This window comes from Neovison vison, chromosome 3, assembly GCF_020171115.1.
Source record: "Neovison vison isolate M4711 chromosome 3, ASM_NN_V1, whole genome shotgun sequence".
NCBI lineage: Eukaryota > Metazoa > Chordata > Mammalia > Carnivora > Mustelidae > Neogale > Neogale vison.
This window is the reverse complement of record NC_058093.1, coordinates 232,567,220-232,589,147: the sequence shown is the minus strand read 5'-3', so window position 1 is coordinate 232,589,147 and position 21,928 is coordinate 232,567,220. Positions and strand designations below refer to the sequence as shown.

The window sequence follows — 21,928 nt, the reverse complement described above, 5'->3', positions numbered from 1 at the left end:
CCAGGGTCCTGGGATCGAGCCCCGCATGGGGCTCTCTGCTCAGCAGGGAGCCTGCTTCCTCCTCTCTCTCTGCCTGCCTCTCTGTCTGCTTGTGATCTCTGTCTGTCAAATAAATAAATAAAATCTTAAAAAAAAAATTAAAAAACAAACAAACAAACACTCTTTTAGGCTATATTTTCTTAAGAAAATGCTTTTTGGGGGCGCCTGGGTGGCTCAGTGGGTTAAGCCGCTGCCTTCGGCTCAGGTCATGATCTCAGGGTCTTGGGATCGAGTCCCGCATCAGGCTCTCTGCTCAGCAGGGAGCCTGCTTCCCTCTCTCTCTCTGCCTGCCTCTCCATCTACTTGTGATTTCTCTCTGTCTACTTGTGATTTCTCTCTGTCAAATAAATAAATAAAATCTTTAAAAAAAAAAAAAAAGAAAATGCTTTTTGTTTTGTAGAGGGTTTTTTAAAAAAATTAATTTATTTTTATTTTTAAATTTTTATTATTTATTTACTTATTTGACAGACAGAGATCACAGGTAGGCAGAGAGGCAGGCAGAGAGAGAGAGAAGCGGACTCTCTGCTCAGCAGAGAGCCCCATGTGGGGCTTGATCCCAGGTCCACGTGACCAGGACCGAGGAGCCACGACCTGAGCCGAAGGCAGAGGCCTTAACTCACTGAGCTACCCAGGCGCCCCGTTTTGTTTGGTTTTTTTTTTGGTTTTTTTTTTAGTTGAAGTATAGTTGACATATTAAATTTGTTTCAGGTGTACAGCATAGTGGTGCAACAATTATATACGTTATGAAATGCTTACCATAATAAATGTATTGCAGTGTTACTATGTATATTTCCTGAGCTGTACTTTCCATCCCTTTGAGTAGAGGATATTTATTTATTTATTTTTAAAGATTTTATTTATCGGGGCGCCTGGGTGGCTCAGTGGGTTAAAGCCTCTGCCTTCAGCTCAGGTCATGATCTCAGGGTCCTGGGATCGAGCCCCACATCGGGCTCTGCTCAGCAGGGAGCCTGCTTCCTCCCTCTCTCTCTGCCTGCCTCTCTGCCTACTTGTGATCTCTGTCAAATAAATAAAATCTTAAAAAAAAAAAAGATTTTATTTATCTATTTGACAGAAAGATCACAAGTAGGCAGAGAGGCAGACGGGGGGGGGGGAGGGGGCGGGGGGTGGTTAACAGGCCCCCTGCTGAGCAGAGAGCCCTATGCGGGGCTGGATCCCAGGACCCTAATCATGACCTGAGCCGAAGGCAGAGGCTTAACCCATTGAGCCACCCAGGCACCCGGAGTAGAGGATATTTATAAACAATTTGCGGGGCCTCTGGGTGGCTCAGTGGGTTAAGTGTCTGCCTTTGGCTTGGGTCATGGTCCCGGGATCCTGGGATTGAGCCCCGTGCCAGGCTCCCTGCTCAGCTTCTCTGTTGCCCTCTTCTGCTCCTGGTGCTTGTGTACTCTTGCTCACTCTCAAATAAATAAATTAAATCTTAAAAAAAAAAAAAAGTTTGCATCTGTAATAAAAATGATTGTGTACAAATTAAATAGGTGAATTATATGGTATTTAAGTTATATCCAAATTTATTAAAGAAAAAAGAGGTAAAAATCATAAAAAAAAATTAAGATTGTAAAAGAGTAAAAGAAAGCACAAGTCTCTTCCTCACCCACGGATAAGTCTCCTGTTTCTCCCCAGATGTTACCACTTCAGCAGGTAATTAGGTAGCCTTATATTTTTTTGGACAGAAAAGGATGTGAATATGTAATATGATGAGATTGTTTAAAAGCTGGTTTATTAGACTTCCTGCATTTTGGAGAGCAGAACAAGGCTTGTCAATGTAATGTTTGGCTTTGAATTCTTTTATGTCTAGGTTGGTAACCCTTTATGGAATGTTGGTAGGCGGATTCTCCCCTTTAATACCTTGGATCTGTTTTTTACCTAATAGTTCCTGCTTCTTTCCCTTTGGAAAATGCACTAGCCCCAAAGAAAGCATTTCCAGAGTCTTTAATGTGAGTCTCCTTATCACCCTTTCAGACTTGACTTTCATGATACTAAAGAAAGTAAAATTGCAGTAGCATAGTAGTGACTGGTGAAGACTGGGTTCCATGTAGTTTCCTTTATTTTCTCCTTTCTTGATCATACCTTGGATTGTTTTATTAAGTTTGGTTTGTTTGTTTCACTCCATTTTTCCTCTCTACTGGTTTGGAATTTATATTCTCTGTCCCTGTTCTTGTGATGGTTGCCCTAGAAATTTCATCATCTTTGTATAATTTAACAAAGACTAAAATTAACCTTATCATACTTATCCCAATCGATACAGGAACTTTAGAATTAGCATCTTTCCTTTAAGACTTGAAAACTACTAATGTGGTAAGTTAGTGTTCTCACTTGTTTTCTTTTTAGCACCATGATAGAGGTATTTCTTGTTTTATATACTCATTGTATTTACTTTTTGTTGTTGTTGTTTTTTTCTCCTTTTTTTTTTCTTTTCAATTTATTTATTTTCAGAAAAACAGTATTCATTATTTTTTCACCACACCCAGTGCTCCATGCAAGCTGTGCCCTCTATAATACCCACCACCTGGTACCCCAACTCCCACCCCGCCACTTCAAACCCCTCAGATTGTTTTTCAGAGTCCATAGTCTCTCATGGTTCACCTCCCCTTCCAATTTACCCAAAAGCACATAGCCTCCCCAATGTCCATAACCCTACCCCCCTTCTCCCAACCCCCCTCTCCCCAGCAACCCACAGTTTGTTTCGTGAGATTAAGAGTCACTTATGGTTTGTCTCCCTCCCTATCCCATCTTGTTTCATGGATTCTTCTCCTACCCACTTAAGCCCCATGTTGCATCACCACTTCCTCATATCTGGGAGATCATATGATAGTTGTCATTGTATTTATTTTATGTGTTTACTGTTTTCTTTGCTCACCCATTCTTCTTTGTTTCCCAGAACTTCTTTCTAGGATAAAGTTCTTCCTAAGGTATATTCTTTGGAAGTTCTGTTGAAAGTATCTGTTGATTGTAAATTCTCTGTTTTAGTCTGAAAATCTTACTTTTTCTTATGTGGTAGTTTCTGTGTCACACAGGTCAATATTGGTGATTATTTTGTCTTAGTTCTTTGAAGATACTCTGATTTTTGGCTATAGAGATGTCCTCTGTTAGTGTTGTTATTTCTCTATAGGTACTTTGTCTTTTCCCTTTGGCTGATTTTAAGATCTTTTTGTCTTTGAAAGCAAAGACCGTTTCCCTGTGATTTCTCTGGCTTTAAATTTCTTGGGATTTGCTGGCTTTCCTGATTTGTAAATTTAGTATTTTTCGTCTATATCGAAAACGTCATCATTATTTCTTTGATTATTGCTTGTTTTCCTTTTTTAATTTTTTCTTTAAGATTTTATTTGCGGGGCCCCTGGGTGGCTTTCCTGATTTGTAAATTTAGTATTTTTCGTCTATATCGAAAACGTCATCATTATTTCTTTGATTATTGCTTGTTTTTCTTTTTTAATTTTTTCTTTAAGATTTTATGTGTGGGGCCCCTGGGTGGCTCAGTGGGTTAAATCCTCTGCCTTCGGCTCGGGTCATGGTCCCAGGATTTTGGGATCGAGCCCCGCATCAGGCTCTCTGCTTGGTACGGAGCCTGCTTCCCCATCTCTCTCTGCTTGCCTCTCTGCCTACTTGTTTGTGATCTCTGTCAAATAAAGTCTTTAAAAAAAAAAAAATTATTTGAGAGAGAATGAGCTGGTTTGGGGGGGGCATGGAGGGAGGGGCAGAGGGGGAGAGAGCAGCTGACTCCCTGCTGAGTAGGGATCCCAGAATAGGGCTCAATCCCAGGACCCTGAGATCATGACCTGAGCTGAAGGCAGATGCCTAACCAACTGAGCCACCCAGGTGCCCCTGTCTTGCATGCTTTGTAGTTTTTTTGTTTTTAAAGATTTTGTTTGTTTGAGAGAGTGTGAGTGGGTGTAAGTGCAACTGGTGGTGGGGGTGGGGGGGACTGGAGGGGTAGAGGAACAGAGAATCTCAAACTCCCCAGTGAGCACCGAGCCTGATGCAGGACTTGATCTCATAACCTTGAGATTAGGACTTGAGCCAAAATCAAGAGTCTAACACTAAACAACTGAGCCAGCCACCCAGGCTTCTCCTATATGTGTTAGATTTTGCTTTATCCTCTGTTTCTTATATTTTCCATTGCATTTTCCTCTGGGGTGAATTCTGGGTAATTGAATTGTCATTTTCTAATCTATTATTCAATATATCCATTGAGGTTTTCACTTCAGTGATAAGTTTCCACTTATTGTAGTTCTATTTGATTGTTTTTTTTTTTTTCTCAGTGTGCATCATGTTTTAAATTTTTTTTTTTTCAAGATTTTACTTATTTATTTGAAAGAGAGAGAACATGAGCAGGGGGACGGCAGAGGGAGAAGTGGACTCCTCGATGAGCAAGGAGCCCGATTTGGGGCTTGATCCCAAGACCCTGAGATCATGACCTGAGCTGAACACAGATGCTTTAACCAGCTGAGCTACCCAGGCACCCCTTAAATAATCCTTCATAGGAGCGCCTGCGTAGCTGAGTTGGTTGAGCCACTGACGTTGGTTTTGGCTTAGGTCACTATCTCATGGGTCATGAAATTGAGCCCTGTGTGGGCTCCATGCTCAGGAGGAAGGCTGCTTGAAGAGTCTCTCCCTCTGCCCCTGCTCATGTGCTTATGTGCACTCTCTTCTCTCAAATCCTTTTTTTTTTTTTTTAAGGTTTTATTTATTTGTCAGCATGCACAAGCAGGGGGAGCAGCAGGCAGAGGGAGAAGCAGGCTCCCTGCTGAGCAAGGAGCCCAATGTGGGACTTGATCCTAGGACCCTGGGATCATGACCTGATCTTACAAAAGGCTTTTTTTTTTTTTTTTTTTTTTTAAATCTGGGGTAGTCATATTCCAATTCCTTTTTAAACATGTCTTTAAAGATTTTAGATATACTTATTTTTCTGTAGTGTATGGAAATATATCTAAAATCTTTTTTGCTGTTTGGTTTCTGCTGACTGTTATGGTGGCTTGCTGCTTCCTGCATATGTGGGTTTTTGTTTTCAACTTTTTTCTTAAAGATTTTATTTGAGAGGGAAAGTGCCTGTGAGCACAAGGAGGGAAGAGGGGGAGAGGAAGAGGGAGAAGCAGACTCCCTGCTGAGCAAGGAGCCTGATGTAGGGCTGGATTCTACGATCCTGAGATCATGACCTGAGCTGAAGGCAGATGCTTATCCAACTAAACCACTCAGGTGCCCCTGTTTTTAATATTTTTTTTAACACTTATTTTAGAGAGCATGTAAGTGGCAGGGAGGGGCTGAAAGGGGTGGGGAAAGAGAGAGCCTCACTCCCAAGCTGACTCTTGGCTGAGCTGAGAGCCTAATGCAGGGCTTGATCTCATGACCTAAGAGATCATAATCTGAGCCAAAACCAAGAGTCGGACACCCAAATCCTACTGCCCACTCTGTGTGTGTTTTAACATTAAACTTCTGATGTGTTCCTTAGAGTATTTATATATGCTTCTGGTAGGTATGTAGGGATACTCCTGACTGGGAGAATTTTATTTTCTAAGTTTTTAAAAGACTTATTTAAGTGAGCCGGTTGGTGGGGGCAGGTAGAGATATGGCAGAGGGGCCAGAGAGGGAAGAATCTTAAGCAGACACTGGGCTGAGTGCTGAGCCTGATACGGGCTCCATTTCACGACCCTGAGATCATTCGCAACCCTCTGATCGTGTACGACCTGAGCTGAAACCAAGAGTCGGACACCCAACAGACTGCACTGCACCAGGTGCCCTTGGGATAATTTTAAATGGAATTTTTGGTTGGCTTGGACTTTTAAAAATTATAAACATGAATTTATATAAAAAATTAAACTTATGTAAAAATGTAAGTTCGATACTCAAACCTGTGTAAAGGTCAAACTCTAGCTACTCTTCCACGGTAACAACTTTTTCCTCCTATCCAGAGTGAAGACCTAGGTAGGCGAGTTTTCTTAACTCTTCTCGTTGTTTACCCTCTAGTTGTTTAGCAGTCTTACTGAGGCGGCTCTTTGGGGAATCCTTAATTTAAAACTACTCTTAATTTATTTGTTCTCATATATTACTTTTGTTTTGTGTTTTTCTTGGTATTTTGTACTGGGAGAGTTTTTAAGGATATCTGTCTACCAGTCATAAGTGAGCCTCAACTTCTTGATCTATAAAATGAGGGTAATGGAGGCTCTCTTAATAAGTTTCTCTGAGGATGGAAATAATGTACAGAAGTTTTTAGATTAGTGCCTGGGGTTAGTACACATTTACATTCTTAATTAGGGTAGTGGTTAAGCTACTACTTTACTTTGCTCAGGAAATGGTGACGTGTAAATTTCTTTTTTCATACTGGAAGTTTTCTTTAGAGTTTCTCTTAGAAGGCTCCTTTTGGAGGATTTGCAGTCCCACAAGTTGCTACATCTAAGAAAAGTCAAAGGAAGTCTGACTTTTATATAAAACCTTACAAGTGGGATAAAAGATGAAATCAAGTTTGTTTTTGTTCATTGAGTCTGACTGTATGGTCTGATACCTAGGTGCAGCTGACCAGACCATGTTGCCTTGTGAATTTTGTGAGGAGCTCTACCCAGAGGAACTGCTGATTGACCATCAGGTGTGTTTAATTATGTGAGGAATGTGTGCAGGCACTAGTTGGTGCTATAGGCCACGTGAGTTTTTGAGCCACTATTTTCAATTAGCAATAATCGTGCCTCGGATAAACCTCATTGGCTACGATACTGCCACTGCGCAAAGCTTGAGCCACTATTTTAATACACCTGTGGAAGGAGGTAGCAACTGTGTTTCTTTTTTTTTTTTTTAAGATTTTATTTATTTGTCAGAGAGAGAGAGGGAGAGAGAGCGAGCACAGGCAGACAGAATGGCAGGCAGAGGCAGAGGGAGGAGCAGGCTCCCTGCCAAGCAAGGAGCCCGATGTGGGACTCGATCCCAGGACGCTGGGATCATGACCCGAGCCGAAGGCAGCTGCTTAACCAACTGAGCCACCCAGGCGTCCCGCAACTGTGTTTCTTACTATGTGTGACCTAAGGGTACGAGAACTCAGCCTTGTTCCGTCTTGTAAAAAAGTAATGTTCATTGCAGCAGGCCCCCTTGCTCTCCCCATACTATGGTGACTAGTGTACATCTCCACCGACCAGCTTATTCTGGTGTCCTGTCATGCCCCATTTTGATTTATCGGAGATGTACTGAAGTCCTTGCAGTTCCCTGGAAGGGTTAAGGATCTTTTTTGCAGTTTACTTTTTCTGCCTACAAGATGTGTGGCCATCCACCCCTGCTTCCTTAACACCCTACAGCACAGACCCTTACTTGTAGACTTGGTTCTGACGTGACTTTCAGGAAACCATCCTAAGGGATCTTCTGAAGACAAGGTCAGAGGTCCCACTTGTGTCCTCCTCAAAAGTCCTGTGCCCACTTCTTTTAGCCTATCACTCCATGGTGTGGTCTCCCCTGTTGGTCTGCACCACCAGGCTGAGTTCCTTGAGAAGGTTCTGTTTTCCTAGCTACTGAATCTCTCAGTACATGGTATATAAAAGGTGTCCTATGCTTTTTGAATGATTGAAAATTCTCGAGGCATTTAGGAATGATAAGAGAATAGCCTTCGTGTTTGAGGATTACCTGGTGGAGGGAACCACTTTTCCCCCTCAACTCTGTTGCTCTCTGGTTTGGTTTGGCCTCCTGTGGCATTTCTAGAACTATTAAATAATCCCTGTGCTCTGGGTGGGACATACATTTCCCCCTAAGTGGAATAATACAGTATTTGAATATATTTACTTTTTTGGTTTTGGAACAGCATAAGAAAACCTATTAATAGGGATAACAGCCTCCTTTTACTTAGTGGCTATGGGAAGAATTAGAATCTTCACAATTTAAGAAGAATAATCACAGGGGCTTCTGTCTGGCTTCGTTGGTAGAGACTGTGACTCTTGATCTCAGGGTTCTAAGTTCCATCCCCATGTTGGGTGAGATTACTTAAAAATAAAATCCTTAAAGAAATCATAATCACATGAACACAGGAAAAAAAATTTAAAACAGTGTTTAAAATAAAAGTAGGGTGAAAAACAGTCTGAGGGGTTTGAAGTGGCGGGGGGGTGGGAGGTTGGGGTACCAGGTGGTGGGTATTATAGAGGGCACGGCTTGCATGGAGCACTGGGTGTGGTGAAAAAATAATGAATACTGTTTTTCTGAAAATAAATAAATTGGGAAAAAAAAAAAGTAGAGTGTTCTGTTTGCCCTAACGCTGTATAGTCTGTCTCCCCATTATTAAGGATTATTAACATTTGTGACTTTTAAACAATGGGAATGTAGTGTTTTCCTTAACGCCTGCCTCTTTTTTTTTTTTTTTAAACTTTTTTTTTTGACAGACAAGCTGTAATCCTTCCTGTGCCTTACCTGCACGTAGTGTGGGCAGCACTTCCCCCAAAGGGGTGGAGGACCCTGATGTCATCTTCCAAAAGTTTTTGCAGCAGGCTGCGAGTAACCAGTTAGATTCTTTGATGGGCCTGAGCAATTCACCCCCTGTGGAGGATAGCATCATCATCCCATGTGAATTCTGTGGGGTACAGCTGGAGGAGGAGGTGCTTTTCCATCACCAGGTAAGAGTCCGCAGAGGACCAGTCTGCTTTATTCCATGCAGATCCTCTGAATGAACCTAAGACTTTCAGAACTGAAAATGCTTCTTTAGCTTTTAAGTTTCATGCATACCTGACCTGGCTACTAGCCATGCCCTGTTTTGTGGACTGAGGTGTATACTGCTTAAGGCTTTTAGGCTTTCTCTGCCTCAGTCAACGAAATGTCATTAGCTGAGGACCAAGTAGCCAGGACTCCATTTAAGCAGGCATCCAGGACCTGGCAAAGGGACTTGTTTTTATTTTTATTTTTATCATTTTAGAGGGTGGGAGAGCATGTGTGAGAGGGGAGGGGAGGAGGAGCAGAAAGAGAATCTTAAGCAGGCTCCACCCTCAGCGCGGAGCCTGAATTAGGGCTCGATCTCACAACCCTGAGATCATGACCTGAGTCAAAACCAAAAGTTAGACTCTTAACTGACTGAGCCACCCAGACACCCCCTGCCAAAAGGATTTTGATGAGTTTCCCTGAGGTCACTAACAAACATTATATTTTTGACCAGGCAGTTCTTCCTATTCTGGTGGCATTTGAGTCCTGCATTCCAGGATACCTAGAAATCTGGTTCTGGCTTTACCTTTACAGATAGGTCCTGTCCCCTCACTGGGGATATCCATAAATGAAGGAGTTAGATTAGATGGTCTGAAGTTCCTTTTTAGCTATGCAGTCTAGGATTCCAACCTGTTGGTAAAAAAAATAAATTTTCTGCCTAGTCTTGTTTGTTATGAGGAGCTATGTTCAGAGTATGAGGGTATGTTCAGAGTCTTTTCTGTAGTTGATCCCATATACCTCTTGCTAGAACATCACACATTTCATTTCTGTAAGAATTCTGCTTTTGGATCAAGCGGTAGACAAGTAGCTGCTTGTTATCTCTGAGGGGAGACTATGAAATTAGCAACCGTGCAAATGCTGTCATTAAAGCATTGACATCCTTTTCTGGGTTCTTAACCAGCCCTTCCTTCTTCCTGGCACAGTCAGAGTGCTTCTTTCAGTGGCTTAGGCACTAACAGGAATGACTGTGCCATTCCATATGTGTTTCGTCTTAGTCCCAGGCCCTTCCTGACAGTGGTGGTCAAAGTCATGTCTGTCTCCTCCCTCTCCCCATAAGGTCTGTTTACCCAGCCTGCTGTTCCTTCCTTTCCTCCAGCTGCTCCCTTGCATAGTTATTCATAGGAATAACTCAATCCTAAGGAACTAATTCTCGTTTTTCTTGTTAGGACCAGTGTGACCAACGCCCAGCTACAGCAAACAACCATGTGACAGAGGGGATTCCTAGACAGGATTTCCAGCCTCCAGAGACCTCACCAGAGCTGCCCAAGAGGCGTGTCAGACACCAGGGTATTAGCCAGGGCTGAGCCAAGGCCACAGGTCTGCTGCTGGCTCAGGCCTGCTTACCACTTCTCATCTGCTACTCTAACTTGGGGGTTACCTGAATTCTGAATTACCAAGCACAGTACGATCTCATTGGGGACACTTTTGAGGCTACTTGTGGTCCCATGTTAGACTAAGCTGTCTGGAGAGTATTATAGGGTAATGGCTTTGGGGACAGCCATGAGACCTGCTTGTCAGTGCTTATTCAGCTGCAGGTCTCTTATCTGTGCAGTCAGTGCCTAATTCTGAGATAATTTTCAGACCTTATTATGTCTGTCCTGGGTCCCTGCTTCTAGTTGAACTATGTTTTAGGGTACTCAAATTTATTAGTAATATTATTTAGAAGCCTCACAAATAGGCAGGTAAGCTGTTTTTGCAACCTAACCACTACAAAGCCAATTAGAAATTATTTTTCGAGATTTGCTGGCACATCGTTGTTCAGTACTTAGGAGACTGTATTTGAGGACTCAGGTAATAAGTTTGGACAAGGTGTTCCCAACCTTGCCCTGGAGATGTGGGTTTCAATAGTAAGGCAGTCTTTTACCCTGAATCCTATTATTCCTGCCCCAGATCCAGCACTAATAGCAAGAGCAGATTTTTCTCTAAAGCTAGTGCTTTTTTCTCTTCTCAGGAGACTTGTCTTCTGGTTACATGGATGATATCAAGCAGGAAACAGCTAAAGGGCCCACCTACCCTCTTCCCCCCAATAGACCCATTAACAATATGACAGCAACTTGTAACCGACTGTCAACATCTACATCAGGCCCCAGACCTGGGTGCCAGCCTAGCCCTCCTCGAATACTGAAGCTCAACAACTTAGACAGCCAGGATGGCCGGGCACGCAATCGAAACAGCCATAATGCAGCTATGGCCAGCGGACACGTTCCAGTGATTCACCCAGTGCGAAATCTCTACCCAGAAAACCTTGTACCCACCTTCTCTCGTGGGCCTTCAGGGAGATATGGAGTAAGGTAAGAATCAGTAGCCCGGGAGTGCAGCTTGGGAGTAGCTCAAAATGGACACTATGTGGGAAAATGGACTTTGTGTGTATTGTGACCTGATTCCAAAGCATTCTTTTGTTTTCTGTGGGTTTTTCATTGTTCATTTGTTTTGTCTGCTGGCGGAAAGTTGCTTTTGTCTGGTTCCAGTGGTTTCTGTTCTGAGTTTCTGACTTCCGTTCAGCGATAATCTCAGAAACTAGTTTCCAATCCTTCTCTTTCAGTGGTAGGAGTGAAGGTGGCAGGAACTCGCGGGTCACCTCCACAGCTGCTAACTACCGAAACAGAACTGCAAAGGTAATTGGGGATCCAGTCAGTGATGCTCAGTGAGGACTCCCAAATGGGTGGGACCGGTATGGTTCTTGGAGTCAGAAGAGGTGGGCGTCAGGCAATGGATGAGGTTTCCATGGAAGTTGGACATTTCTAGGTCTCTAAAGGAGGATGACTGCTTTTTTACTTCCTCCTTTCTACTTCGATTGTGTTCTCTTGTTCAACAGGCAAAACCCCCCAAGCAACAAGGAGCTGGGGATGCAGAGGAGGAAGAGGAAGAAGAGTAATGGTGTCTCCAAGAACCTGCACGGTGGTTCCATCTTCTCTGCACAGCAGCACTTGCCATGGTTCAGGCCCCACCTCTTGGGCTCTGTGGGCAGGGGAGATTTTACAGATTTTAACTTTTTCTAGGTTATGGCCATTTTGTGTCTTTTGAGATTGTGCTGTGGGAGTTTGAGGGTTTGGGGGAGGGTTAGCAGGGAGGCTGTTGAGAAATGTTTCACCTTCAGCTACTGCCTTTTGGTTGTGCAGGAATACGATTTATGGCCTCTCAGCCCACCAGGACTCCATCTTTGGACATACTATTGCCACTGCTTCTTGGTGCTGTGTAGTCCTGGTGGGAAGAGGAGAGAGAGAGGGTTCTGGAAACCTGGTACTCACCAGTGAAGTGATTCTCTTCTCTGTTGGGGCCTCAATTTGGGAACTTTTAGGTACCCTCTCCTGTGTACTGTCCCTCCCCACTCTAGAAGTTGGGCCTCTTGTGTGTATGGAGGCACTCTGGTAAAGTGTTCAGGCCAGTTGCAATATATGTTAGGAACAAAGCTTTGGAGATGATTGGAGCTAGAGGTGAGTGCTCTAGAGGCTTTGTTTTAATCTGCTTCTTTGGCATTTGGTGTAACTGCCTTCTGTTTCTGGTGGGGAGCATGGCTCCTTTGTCTCTACTGTCTTCTGATGGAGAAGGCTGGGGACTCCCTGTTGCCACCAGAGCCGTGCTGGGCTCTGCTTGGATCAGGACTGAGGCCCAAGTTCATGGCTTGCTCTGAAAACCAAGTATCAGAGCCCCCATCCCCTCTTTTTATTTCACTACTACTACTACTACTACTACTACTACTACTAACATACTTGTAATAGAAATAAAGTTTGTACTTGGAGTTCAGCTGAGTCTTGTGGTTCCTTCTCCTTTGCACTCTTTGGAGACCTTAGAGAAGACAGAGTGGGCTGGAGTTGAAATTGTCCCCGAAGTATGGTGGAAGGTGAGCAGGACTAGGCTCCCCACCGCCCAATTCTCCCTGAAACCCTGGTAGTTGCAGCATGAGCTTCTTTTTAGTGCCAGACATTCAAGATAATAGAATTCTATTGGATTTTGAGGAAGTGGATGGCTGTTGGAGCTCTGGTGGTGATTTGGGGTGGAGGTGGGACTGCCTCCAACTGAGCAGAGAAAGGCAGATATTTTAAAAGCCTCGGTCCTGAGAGTGGTTGAGCCTTAGCAGAATTATTCATTACCCCTTAGTACAGGACTTTAGGTTATGTTGAGCTCATTTGCTTTTCTCCTGACAACCTTGTGGCAGTGGGAAAAGAGGGAAGAATTGCCTCATTTCATCAGTGGAAAGGAGCGATTTGCAGAAGGCTACGCAGGTAATTCATGGCGGAGCCAGGATTCCCATCCAGGTCTGGGCCATAATGAGAATAAAAGTAAGACCGGAGAAAAGAATATATAAGTATAGGGTTTTTTGGTATGCTTTATGTCAAAATTTTACCTGAATAAAAATTAGCAGTCAGCTCATAAATACCTTCTTGCCTTTGGTGAAAGAATCCCCCCAAACTGAGAGACTTGGGCCACTCCTGGCATGACTGAAAATCCCCCTGGGACTTAGAGGTGTGAGGAAGGATCCTCTGGGGCAGAGAGGGCTTTGGGGCTTGTCACCCATAATTTTAGTGTTTGGGGATGGAGATAAACTTGTTTTCCTTCCCTTTGGTTGGATTAGATGTTCAGTAAAATAATAATTTTTTTGTTTGTTTTACTTTCTTTAGTAATCTATAGTTCCTGAATGTTTCATAATGGGTACACTTTTTGAAATAGAAGATTTTCTTTCTTTTCTTTATTTCATACACATACTAGGGGAGGGGCAGAGGGAGAGAGAACCTCAAGCAGACCCCTATTGAGCATGGAGCCTGACTTGGGGCTCAATCTCATAACCCTGAAATCATGACTTGAGTCAAAACCAAGAGTCAGTTGCTCAACTGATTGAGCCATCTAGGTCCCTCTGAAATATTTTTTAAAGTATTTTATGCCACTTGCCTGGGTGGCTCAATCTGTTGTGTCTGCCTTTGGCTCAGGTCATGATCCCAGGGTCCTGGAATTGAACCCCACATTGGGCTTTCTGCTAAGCAGAGTCTGCTTCTCCCTCTTTCTCTGACCCTCCTCCCCGCTTGTGCTCTCTCTCAAATTAAAAAAAAAAAAAAGAAAGAAAAAAAAAAGTATTGTATGCCCCTAAAATAAGTATAGTTAAAAGACTCAAGAAATAATTTCTTGTCCTCTTTCCATCTTTTGAGATTCTCTCCTGAAAGTTGATTGCCTTTTTTTTTTTTTTTTAAACTATTTCTTCTGGTGTTCACTGCCATATTTCCAAATCATGGCATTGGACAGCATTGCTCTTATTAACTATTAATTGTATTTGCTTTAGCAATGTATCTGTAATTTTTTTTGCCTGAACTCAGATTATTTGAGAGGGAGTTGCAGACAGGGCACCCCTTAATCACAACTGCTTCAAGTGTGTGTTTCCTAAGAATGAGGATGTTCTTTTAACTTAATTGCAGTGCAATAATCAGGAAGTTAACATTGATGCAATACTATTTATTCTCCTTTACAAACCTTATTCTATTTTACCAAGACCAAATTTGTCCCAACAGTGACAAAAAACACTTTTCTCTGGTGCAAGAGCACGTCTTGCATATACTTATCACATTTTTTAGCCTCTAATCTGGGATAATTCCTCCAATTGTTCTCAAAGATGTTAAATTTTTCAGGATTATAGGCCAGGTGTTTTGTAGAACCGCTTTATATTTGGGTTTGTCTGTTTTTGTTTGTTTAACAATTCAGGTTATGCTGTTTTTGTGGGAATACCAGAAATTACACGGTCTCCTCTATACATCCTAAGATGCGTGGCCATGTGCTATCAATTTGTCTCATTAGTGATAATTTTTGATCACTTGGTAAAGAAGACTAGTCTGGCAGGTTTCACCACTGTAAAGTTAGATTTTTCTTTTCTACTCACTATTTTTGAGGGAGGTATTTTGAGACTGCTGTTCCTTATCAAACCTCCAGTGATTAGTTTTAGCATCCATGATGATTCTTTGCCTGAATTATTACTATTGAAATGATGATTTTCTAACTCCATCATTCCTTCAACATTTTAGTTGGTATTCTATAAGGAAGAACTGTTCTTTCTCCCCGTTCATTCATATATAAAAATAGGCTATTTTATTCAATATTTTTCATCTTTATCATTTATTCTGATGATCAAATATAATTATTTTGATGGCCAGATTTGGCCAGCTGGCTCATGTGTCTTTGTTTTGGCATGGCCAACTATTTCTCGAACACATCCTTACTTTCTTCTTTTTTTTTTTTTACATCCTTACTTTCTGACACAAGATATTCCAGGTTCCTCTTGTATTTTCCCTGCCTCAAGGCTAGAATTTTTTTTTTTTCCCCAGAAACCCTGGATTCTTTTGGGGCAGAACAGTAGTTAGAAACCATCATCTGGGTGCTTGACATGTACAAGATATTACTGTGGGGATGGGGGTTGTTGCTTCTGTGTCCTCTCAGCAGACAGCTTCGAAATATGTGTATGTATATTTATATATATGTGTATGATGTGTGTTATAGACCTGCATATACTTGACTTTATAATTGTATTATGAATTCATAACAGTATTCCAGTTTCAGTCCATCACCACAGGGCTGATTCTGTCCTTTGCTTCTCCAGCAATGAGAAATCTGGCTCCTGTTATTCTCAATATAGTTACTTATTGCTCAGTCCTCAAAGACCAAGAAAGTAGTTATCGGTATTGCTGAATCTTACCACTACAGAAAATTTAATCTACTAATGAGCTAAATACTTTTATCACTCTTTTTGACTTTATTATGAGGGTATATAGTGAAAATGTGTTCAAAATTTTAGGTTCTTTCTTTACTCCCATTCTTTGATGCTTTGATGTGTTACACTATTCATTTGAAATACACTTGTCTTGATTTGTTTTTGTTTATATTCCATCTTAGGGATCCTTTCCCCCCAGGTTTGTTTATTGTATTTTACAGTATGTAAAGTATTAGTATGGTTCCAACATTAAACTATAAAAGGTTTACTCAGAAATGTTACTAGCCCTTATACCTTCTATACCCACTCAACATCTCCAACCTTTCCCCTGTTTCCACCTACTGTCTGTAGGCAACCAATCTTGTTAGTTTCTGTTTTATTCTTTTATCTCCCTCTAAACTTGTTTTTGTCAAAAGAACCAAATATATGTCTTTTATTTCCTCTTTTCTCTCACACTCGAGGTAGCATATTACAAATACTCTGGAACTTTGCTTTTTTTACTTAACAGCATATCCTCAAGGTAACTCTCATTGTATATTTGTCGGTTATACCTCATTTTAAAAATCACTCCATCGGGGGTGCCCCGGTGGCTCAGTCTGAAGCCTGCCTTTGGCTTGGGGCATGGTCCCAGGGTCATGGGATCGAGCCGCCACATGTCGGGCTCCCTGCTCAGCTGGGGGCCCGCTTCTCCCTCTTTCTCTGCCTGCCGCTCCCCTTGCTTGTGCTCACTTTTGTGTCAAATAAATAAATAAAATCTTGAAAAAAAAGTCACTTCATCGTGTGAATGTACTGTGGTTTATTCATCCATTCTCCTCTGTATGTTTAGGTTGTTTCCAATATATGATGATTAAAAATAACGTTGCAGTGGATAAAATTTTATTTTTTGTTTTTTTGGAGAGGGAGAGTTGGGGGAGGGACAGAGAGGAGAGTGAGAATCCCAGGCAGGCTGCACACCCAGTGCGGATCCCGATGTGGGGCTTGATCTCACAACCCCGAGATCATAACCTGAGCCAAATGAAACCAAGAGTTGGATGCTTAACTGGTTAAGCCACCCAGGTGCCCCTTCAGTGAATAATTTTTTTCCTTATTTGTGATCGGCAGAATTTTAAATTGGCCATGAAGATTCCTGACTCGTGGTGTTCATGGCATACATGTAATATATATGTACATGGTGTATATGTATTTCCTTCCCTTTGTGTGTGGGCAGGACTGTGAATATGATTTTTTTTTTTAAAGTATTATGACAAAACCATGAAGAGATTTTGGGGGTGTAAAGTCTCAAATCAGTTGACTGTGAGTTAGTAAGATTATTCTGAATGGGCCTGACCTAATCAGAGGTGCCCTTAAAAGGGACTAGGAGAAATAGATCAATTTCTTGAAAACAAACTACCAAAACTCAACCTTAAATAAGTATGATTACCCCCCCACACACTTTTTTTTTTTTTAAGATTTTATTTATTAGAGCAAGCATGAGCAGTGGGGAGAGGGGCAGAGGGATAAGCAGAGTTGCTGAGCAGGGAGCGTGACACAGGGCTTGATCCCAGGACCCTGGGATCACAACCTGAGCTGAAGGCAGATGTTTAATTGAGCCACCCAGGTGCCCCACGTATGATACCCTTTATCAGTTTTAACAGAGCTACTCAGGTTTTCTGTTTTTCTTGAGTGAAGTTTGGTGTTGTCTTTCAAAGAATTTGTCCATTTTAATAATTTATTGTCATAAAGGTGTTCATAATACTACCTTATTTTAAAAGTATCTGTAAAATCTGTAGTGATTTCACCTCTGTCATTCCTGATGCTGGTAATTTCTTTTCTCTTTTCCTAATATGTTCGGCTAGAGCAATGATCTCCAAACTTTTTCTATTTATTTACATCTATATTATTTGCTGCAGGGATACAGGTCTGTGAATCATCAGTCTTACACAATTCATATCACTTACCATAGCATATTACACCCCCCCCCAACAGTGTCCATAACCCAACCACCCTATTTCCTATTTGTTTCCCGAGATTAAGAATCTCTTATGGTTTGTCTCCCTCCCTGGTCCCATCTTGTTTCAAACTTTTTTCTTAAAGGCCAGCTAGTACATACTCCAGGCTTTGCAGGCCTTTACAGTCTGTATTGCAACTGCTGTTAGAGTGAAGGCAGCTGTGGGTAATACCCATGGGTGAGACTTCCAGTGAAATTTTATTTACCAAAACAGGCAGCTAGATTATGAACTGTAGCATGGCAACCACAGGTTAGAGATTTATCGGTGTTATTGATCTCAAAAAATCAACTTTGATCCCATTGATTTCCTTCACTGTTGTTCAGCTTCCATTTCATTGGTTTGCGTTCTGATCTTCCCCCCCCTTCCATTTTGATATTAATTTGCCGCCTTCTGCATGCTTTGAGCTTTTTTTCTTGTTCTAATTTAAGGTCAAAGCTGAGACCACTCATTTAAGACTTCTTTTCTAATACAAGTGTTTAGGGCTATAAATTTCCCTAAGAACTGCTTTACCTACATCTCTGGAATTTTGGTGTTTTGTATTCTCATTCAATTCAAAATACTTCTTTTTTTAAAAAAGATTTTATTTATTTATTTGATAGACAGAGATCACAAGCAGGCAGAGAGGCAGGCAGAGAGATAGGAGGAAGCAGGCTCCCCGCTGAGCAGAGAGCCCGATGCGGGGCTTGATCCCAGGACCCTGGGACCATGACCTGAGCCGAAAGCAGAGGCTTCAACCCACTGAGCCATCCAGGCGCCTCTGAAATATACTTTGGTATTAACACAGCAATATTAATATTAACATTCCTCAGCTTTTTAAAATTTAAAATCTTATTTTTTAAAAAAATTTCTTTATTGGGCAAAGAGAGCACAAGGGGGAGCAGCAGGCAGAGGGAGAGGCAGAAGCAGGCTTCCTTTGGAGCGTGGAGGCTGATGTGGGCTTGATCCCAGGACCCTCGGATCATGACCTCAGCTGAAGACAGACACTTAACCAACTGAGCCACCCAGGTGCCCCCCTCAGCTTTCTTATTATTTTTAGCATACTACATCTCGTTCTATCCTTTTACTATTATCCTACTTGTATTTACATATTTAAAGTGGATTTTTCAGGACCTATATTTGGGGTTTTTGTTTTTTGGGCCAATCTGACAATCTGTCTTTTAATTGGGGGCATGTAGACTATTAACACTTAATGTGATTATTGATATGGTTGGGTTTGGGATCACTTTTTTTTTTTTTTTTTTTTAAAGCAGGCTCCATTCCCAATTTGGGGCTTGAAGTCACCACCCTGAGATTGAGTCATGTGCTCTACTGACCGAACCAGCCAGGCACCCAGATACGGTTGGGCTTAAATATATCTTTTTGCTATTTCTTTGTATCATGTTCTGTGTGCTTTTCTTCTTTTTCTGCTTTAATACTTATGATTCCGTTTTATCTCCTTTATTGGCTTATTGGTTGAAACTGTTTATTAACAGTAGTTGTTCTAAGGTTTATAGTATATACACATCTAATTTATCTTACTCTGACTTCAAGTAATACTGTACCACTTCACCATCAGTATTACAACAGCATATTTCATTTCTTTCTTCCTAGCTTTTGTGCCGTTGTCATACATTTATTTCTTTATTCATCAAATATCCCCAATACACTGTTGTTTTAACAGTTACCTTATAAGACATTTAAACAAGGGGGCGCCTGGGTGGCTCAGTGGGTTAAGCCGCTGCCTTTGGCTCAGGTCATGATCTCAGGGTCCTGGGATCGAGTCCTGCATCGGGCTCTCTGCTCAGCAGGGAGCCTGCTTCCTCCTCTCTCTCTCTGCCTGCCTCTCTGCCTACTTGTGATCTCTCTCTGTCAAATAAATAAATAAAATCTTAAAAAAAAAAAAGACATTTAAACAAGAAAAAATGTCTTTTATATTTTCCCATGTAATTACTATTTTGGTACTCTTTCTGCAGACCCAGATTTCCGTGTGGTATCATTTTCCTTCTGCTTCAAGGACTCTGTTGTAGTGTTAGGTTAGCATGTTTGGTTAGCATGTTTTATTTCAGTTTTTCTGTATCTGAAAAGGTCTTTATTTGTCCTTAACCCTTAAAAAATTATGGTAAAATACATCTAACACAAAACTTATCATTTTAATTATTCTGAAATAGACAATTAGGTGTCACTAAATCCAGTACAACAATGTTGTACAGCCATCACCACTCTCTTGTTCAAGAATTTTTAATCTTTAAAGGAAGCTCCGTACCCATTAAGCACTCACTCTCTAATGACTAATCTGATTTGCCTCTTCACTCTTTGAAAGATACTTTTGCCAAGTATAGAATTCTTGGTTGATACCCCACCCCCACCCCACACCAGTACTTTAAATATGTTGTGCTACTGTCATCTTGCTTGCATTGGTTCCAGTGAAAAATCCACCATTTTTATCTTTGTTCTTCTGTACATTATTATTTTGGGGGAGTTGTTTTTAAGATATTTTCTATCACTGATTTTAGGCACTTTGACTGTGATGTACCTTTGTATGGTTTTGTAGCATTAAGTACATTCATATTGTTCTGCAACTGTCCCCACCACTCTGTTTCTTGTGTTTTCTTGTGCGTTAGGTTCATTAAGTTTCCTGCAGCTTTGTCGTTTTCGGGTAAATTTGGAAAATATTTCAGCCATTCTTTTTTTTTTTTTTCAGCCATTATTTCTTAAGATTCTCCCCCTCATTTGCCTTCCCTTTGGGGGATTATTGCCACTCCGATGTTGGCTAAATGAAGTGCCATGTCTTACTGATGCTTTTTTCACTTTTTTGGATTCTTTTGTTGTCAGGTGGATCCTTTGTATGCCCCCGTGGTCACTGAAATCTTCTGCAGTCTAATCCACTGCTAATCTATCCAGTTTTCATCTCAGACATTGTAGTTTTTATCTCTGGTATTTTGGGTTGTTTATATTTTCCATGTCTCTACCGAACATGTTCAGTGTTGTTTTTTTTTCCCTTACCTAGCTTTGTAACTAAACTGTGCAGTAATAACTTTTAATGCTCTTGTCTACTAATTCTATCACTTGTGTAATTTCTAGGTTAGTTTCAGTTGATTTTTCTGGTCCTATTTTGTTGCTTCTTTGTGTGTCCAGTGGTTTTTGATTGGATGCCAGGCATTCTGAATTTTACCCTCTTATGTGCTATTTTTGTATTCCTATATTTGCAAGCTTTGTTTTTAATACTTGGTCACTTCAGAACAGCTTGATCCTTCTGTGTCAAACTTTTAAGCTTTATTAGGTGGGACCTGAATAGGAATTAGTTTTTCCAAATTCCAAAATTTGGAATTAATTTTACTGCAATACTAAGGCAAAAATCAGTGTTCCATAAATGATAAAGTTTTCTATATTGGCTATTGGGAACAGGAGCTATCTCCTGTTCTTTGCCAGTTCTAATCCTTTTGGCAGGTTCTCTTCCCAGCCTCTGGCAGTTTCCTTATATGCAGGAGCTTATCAGTACTCCGCTGAATCCTTGAGGACTCTCAACAGATCTGCATACCGAGTTCTTCCTGTACAACGCTCCATCTCTACTCTGCCCCATAAACTGGGTGCCCTGGTTTCCTTGGATGCTTTGGTTTTCTTAATCGTGGGAGACTGTAGGGTTCCACCTTGGGTTTCCCCTCCTTTTTCTGCTGTCTAAAAACTATCCACACCATATGCTGAGGCCATAGCACCTACCATATTTCTCTTAAGAGCTCTGCCCTTCAGTGCCTGATGTTTTGAGAACCATACATGTCAGGTTTTTTTTTGTTTTGTTAAAGATTTTATTTGAGAGAGAACAAGAGAGCGCACGAGAGGGATAAGCAGACTTCCCACTGAGCAGGGGGCCTGATGCAGGGCTTGATCCTAGGATCCTGAGATCATGACCTGAGCCAAGGGCAGATGCTTAACTGATTGAGCCACCCAGGTGCTCCACGTCAGGTTTGTTTGTTTCCTTCATTTATTCGATAGAGAGGCAGTGGGAGGGGGGAGAAGCAGGCCTCTTGCTGTGAGCAGGGAGCCCGATGCAGGGCTGGATCCTAAGACTCTGGGATCATGACCTGAGCCAAAGGCAGACACTTAATGACTGAGCCACCCAGGCGCCCCACATGTTAGGTTTTTGATTTTAGTTGTTGAGATGGGGAAGTTAAGTCTGGTTTCTGTTCCTCTATCATGGTTAGAGGTGTCCTGAAAGCATGAGCTTTCTAGATTGTTCTAAAGCCTGATGCCATTCTGATTTGCATATAATTCTGATTTGCATGTAATTTTTTATCCTTGAGGCTCTTTTTTTTTTTTTTTTTTAAAGATTTTATTTATTTATTTGACAGAGAGAAATCACAAGTAGGCAGAGAGGCAGGCAGAGAGAGAGAGAGAGGGAAGCAGGCTACCTGCTGAGCAGAGCCCGATGCGGGACTCAATCCCAGGACTCTGAGATCATGACCTGAGCTGAAGGCAGCGGCCCAACCCACTGAGCCACCCAGGCACCCTCTTTTTTTTTTTTTTTTTAAGATTTTATTTATTTATTTGACAGAGTTCACAAGTAGGC

General features: G+C 41.6%; 1 protein-coding gene and 1 pseudogene across 1 annotated transcript in view; one reads left to right on the top strand and one right to left on the bottom strand.

Moving 5' to 3' along the window:
• The window catches only part of TRAFD1 (TRAF-type zinc finger domain containing 1), a 31,152-nt gene extending 18,704 nt beyond the window's left edge, over positions 1 to 12,448 (top strand). The window contains exons 7-12 of the mRNA XM_044244251.1: positions 6,558 to 6,634; positions 8,400 to 8,630; positions 9,876 to 9,996; positions 10,661 to 11,000; positions 11,252 to 11,324; positions 11,525 to 12,448. Of these exons, the coding sequence (XP_044100186.1) occupies positions 6,558 to 6,634; positions 8,400 to 8,630; positions 9,876 to 9,996; positions 10,661 to 11,000; positions 11,252 to 11,324; positions 11,525 to 11,584 (902 nt within the window). The 3' untranslated portion in view covers positions 11,585 to 12,448. The remainder of the gene's footprint in view (positions 1 to 6,557; positions 6,635 to 8,399; positions 8,631 to 9,875; positions 9,997 to 10,660; positions 11,001 to 11,251; positions 11,325 to 11,524) is intronic.
• Positions 6,626 to 6,776, bottom strand: LOC122903728 (annotated as a pseudogene).
• Positions 12,449 to 21,928: the final 9,480 nt, after the last annotated feature.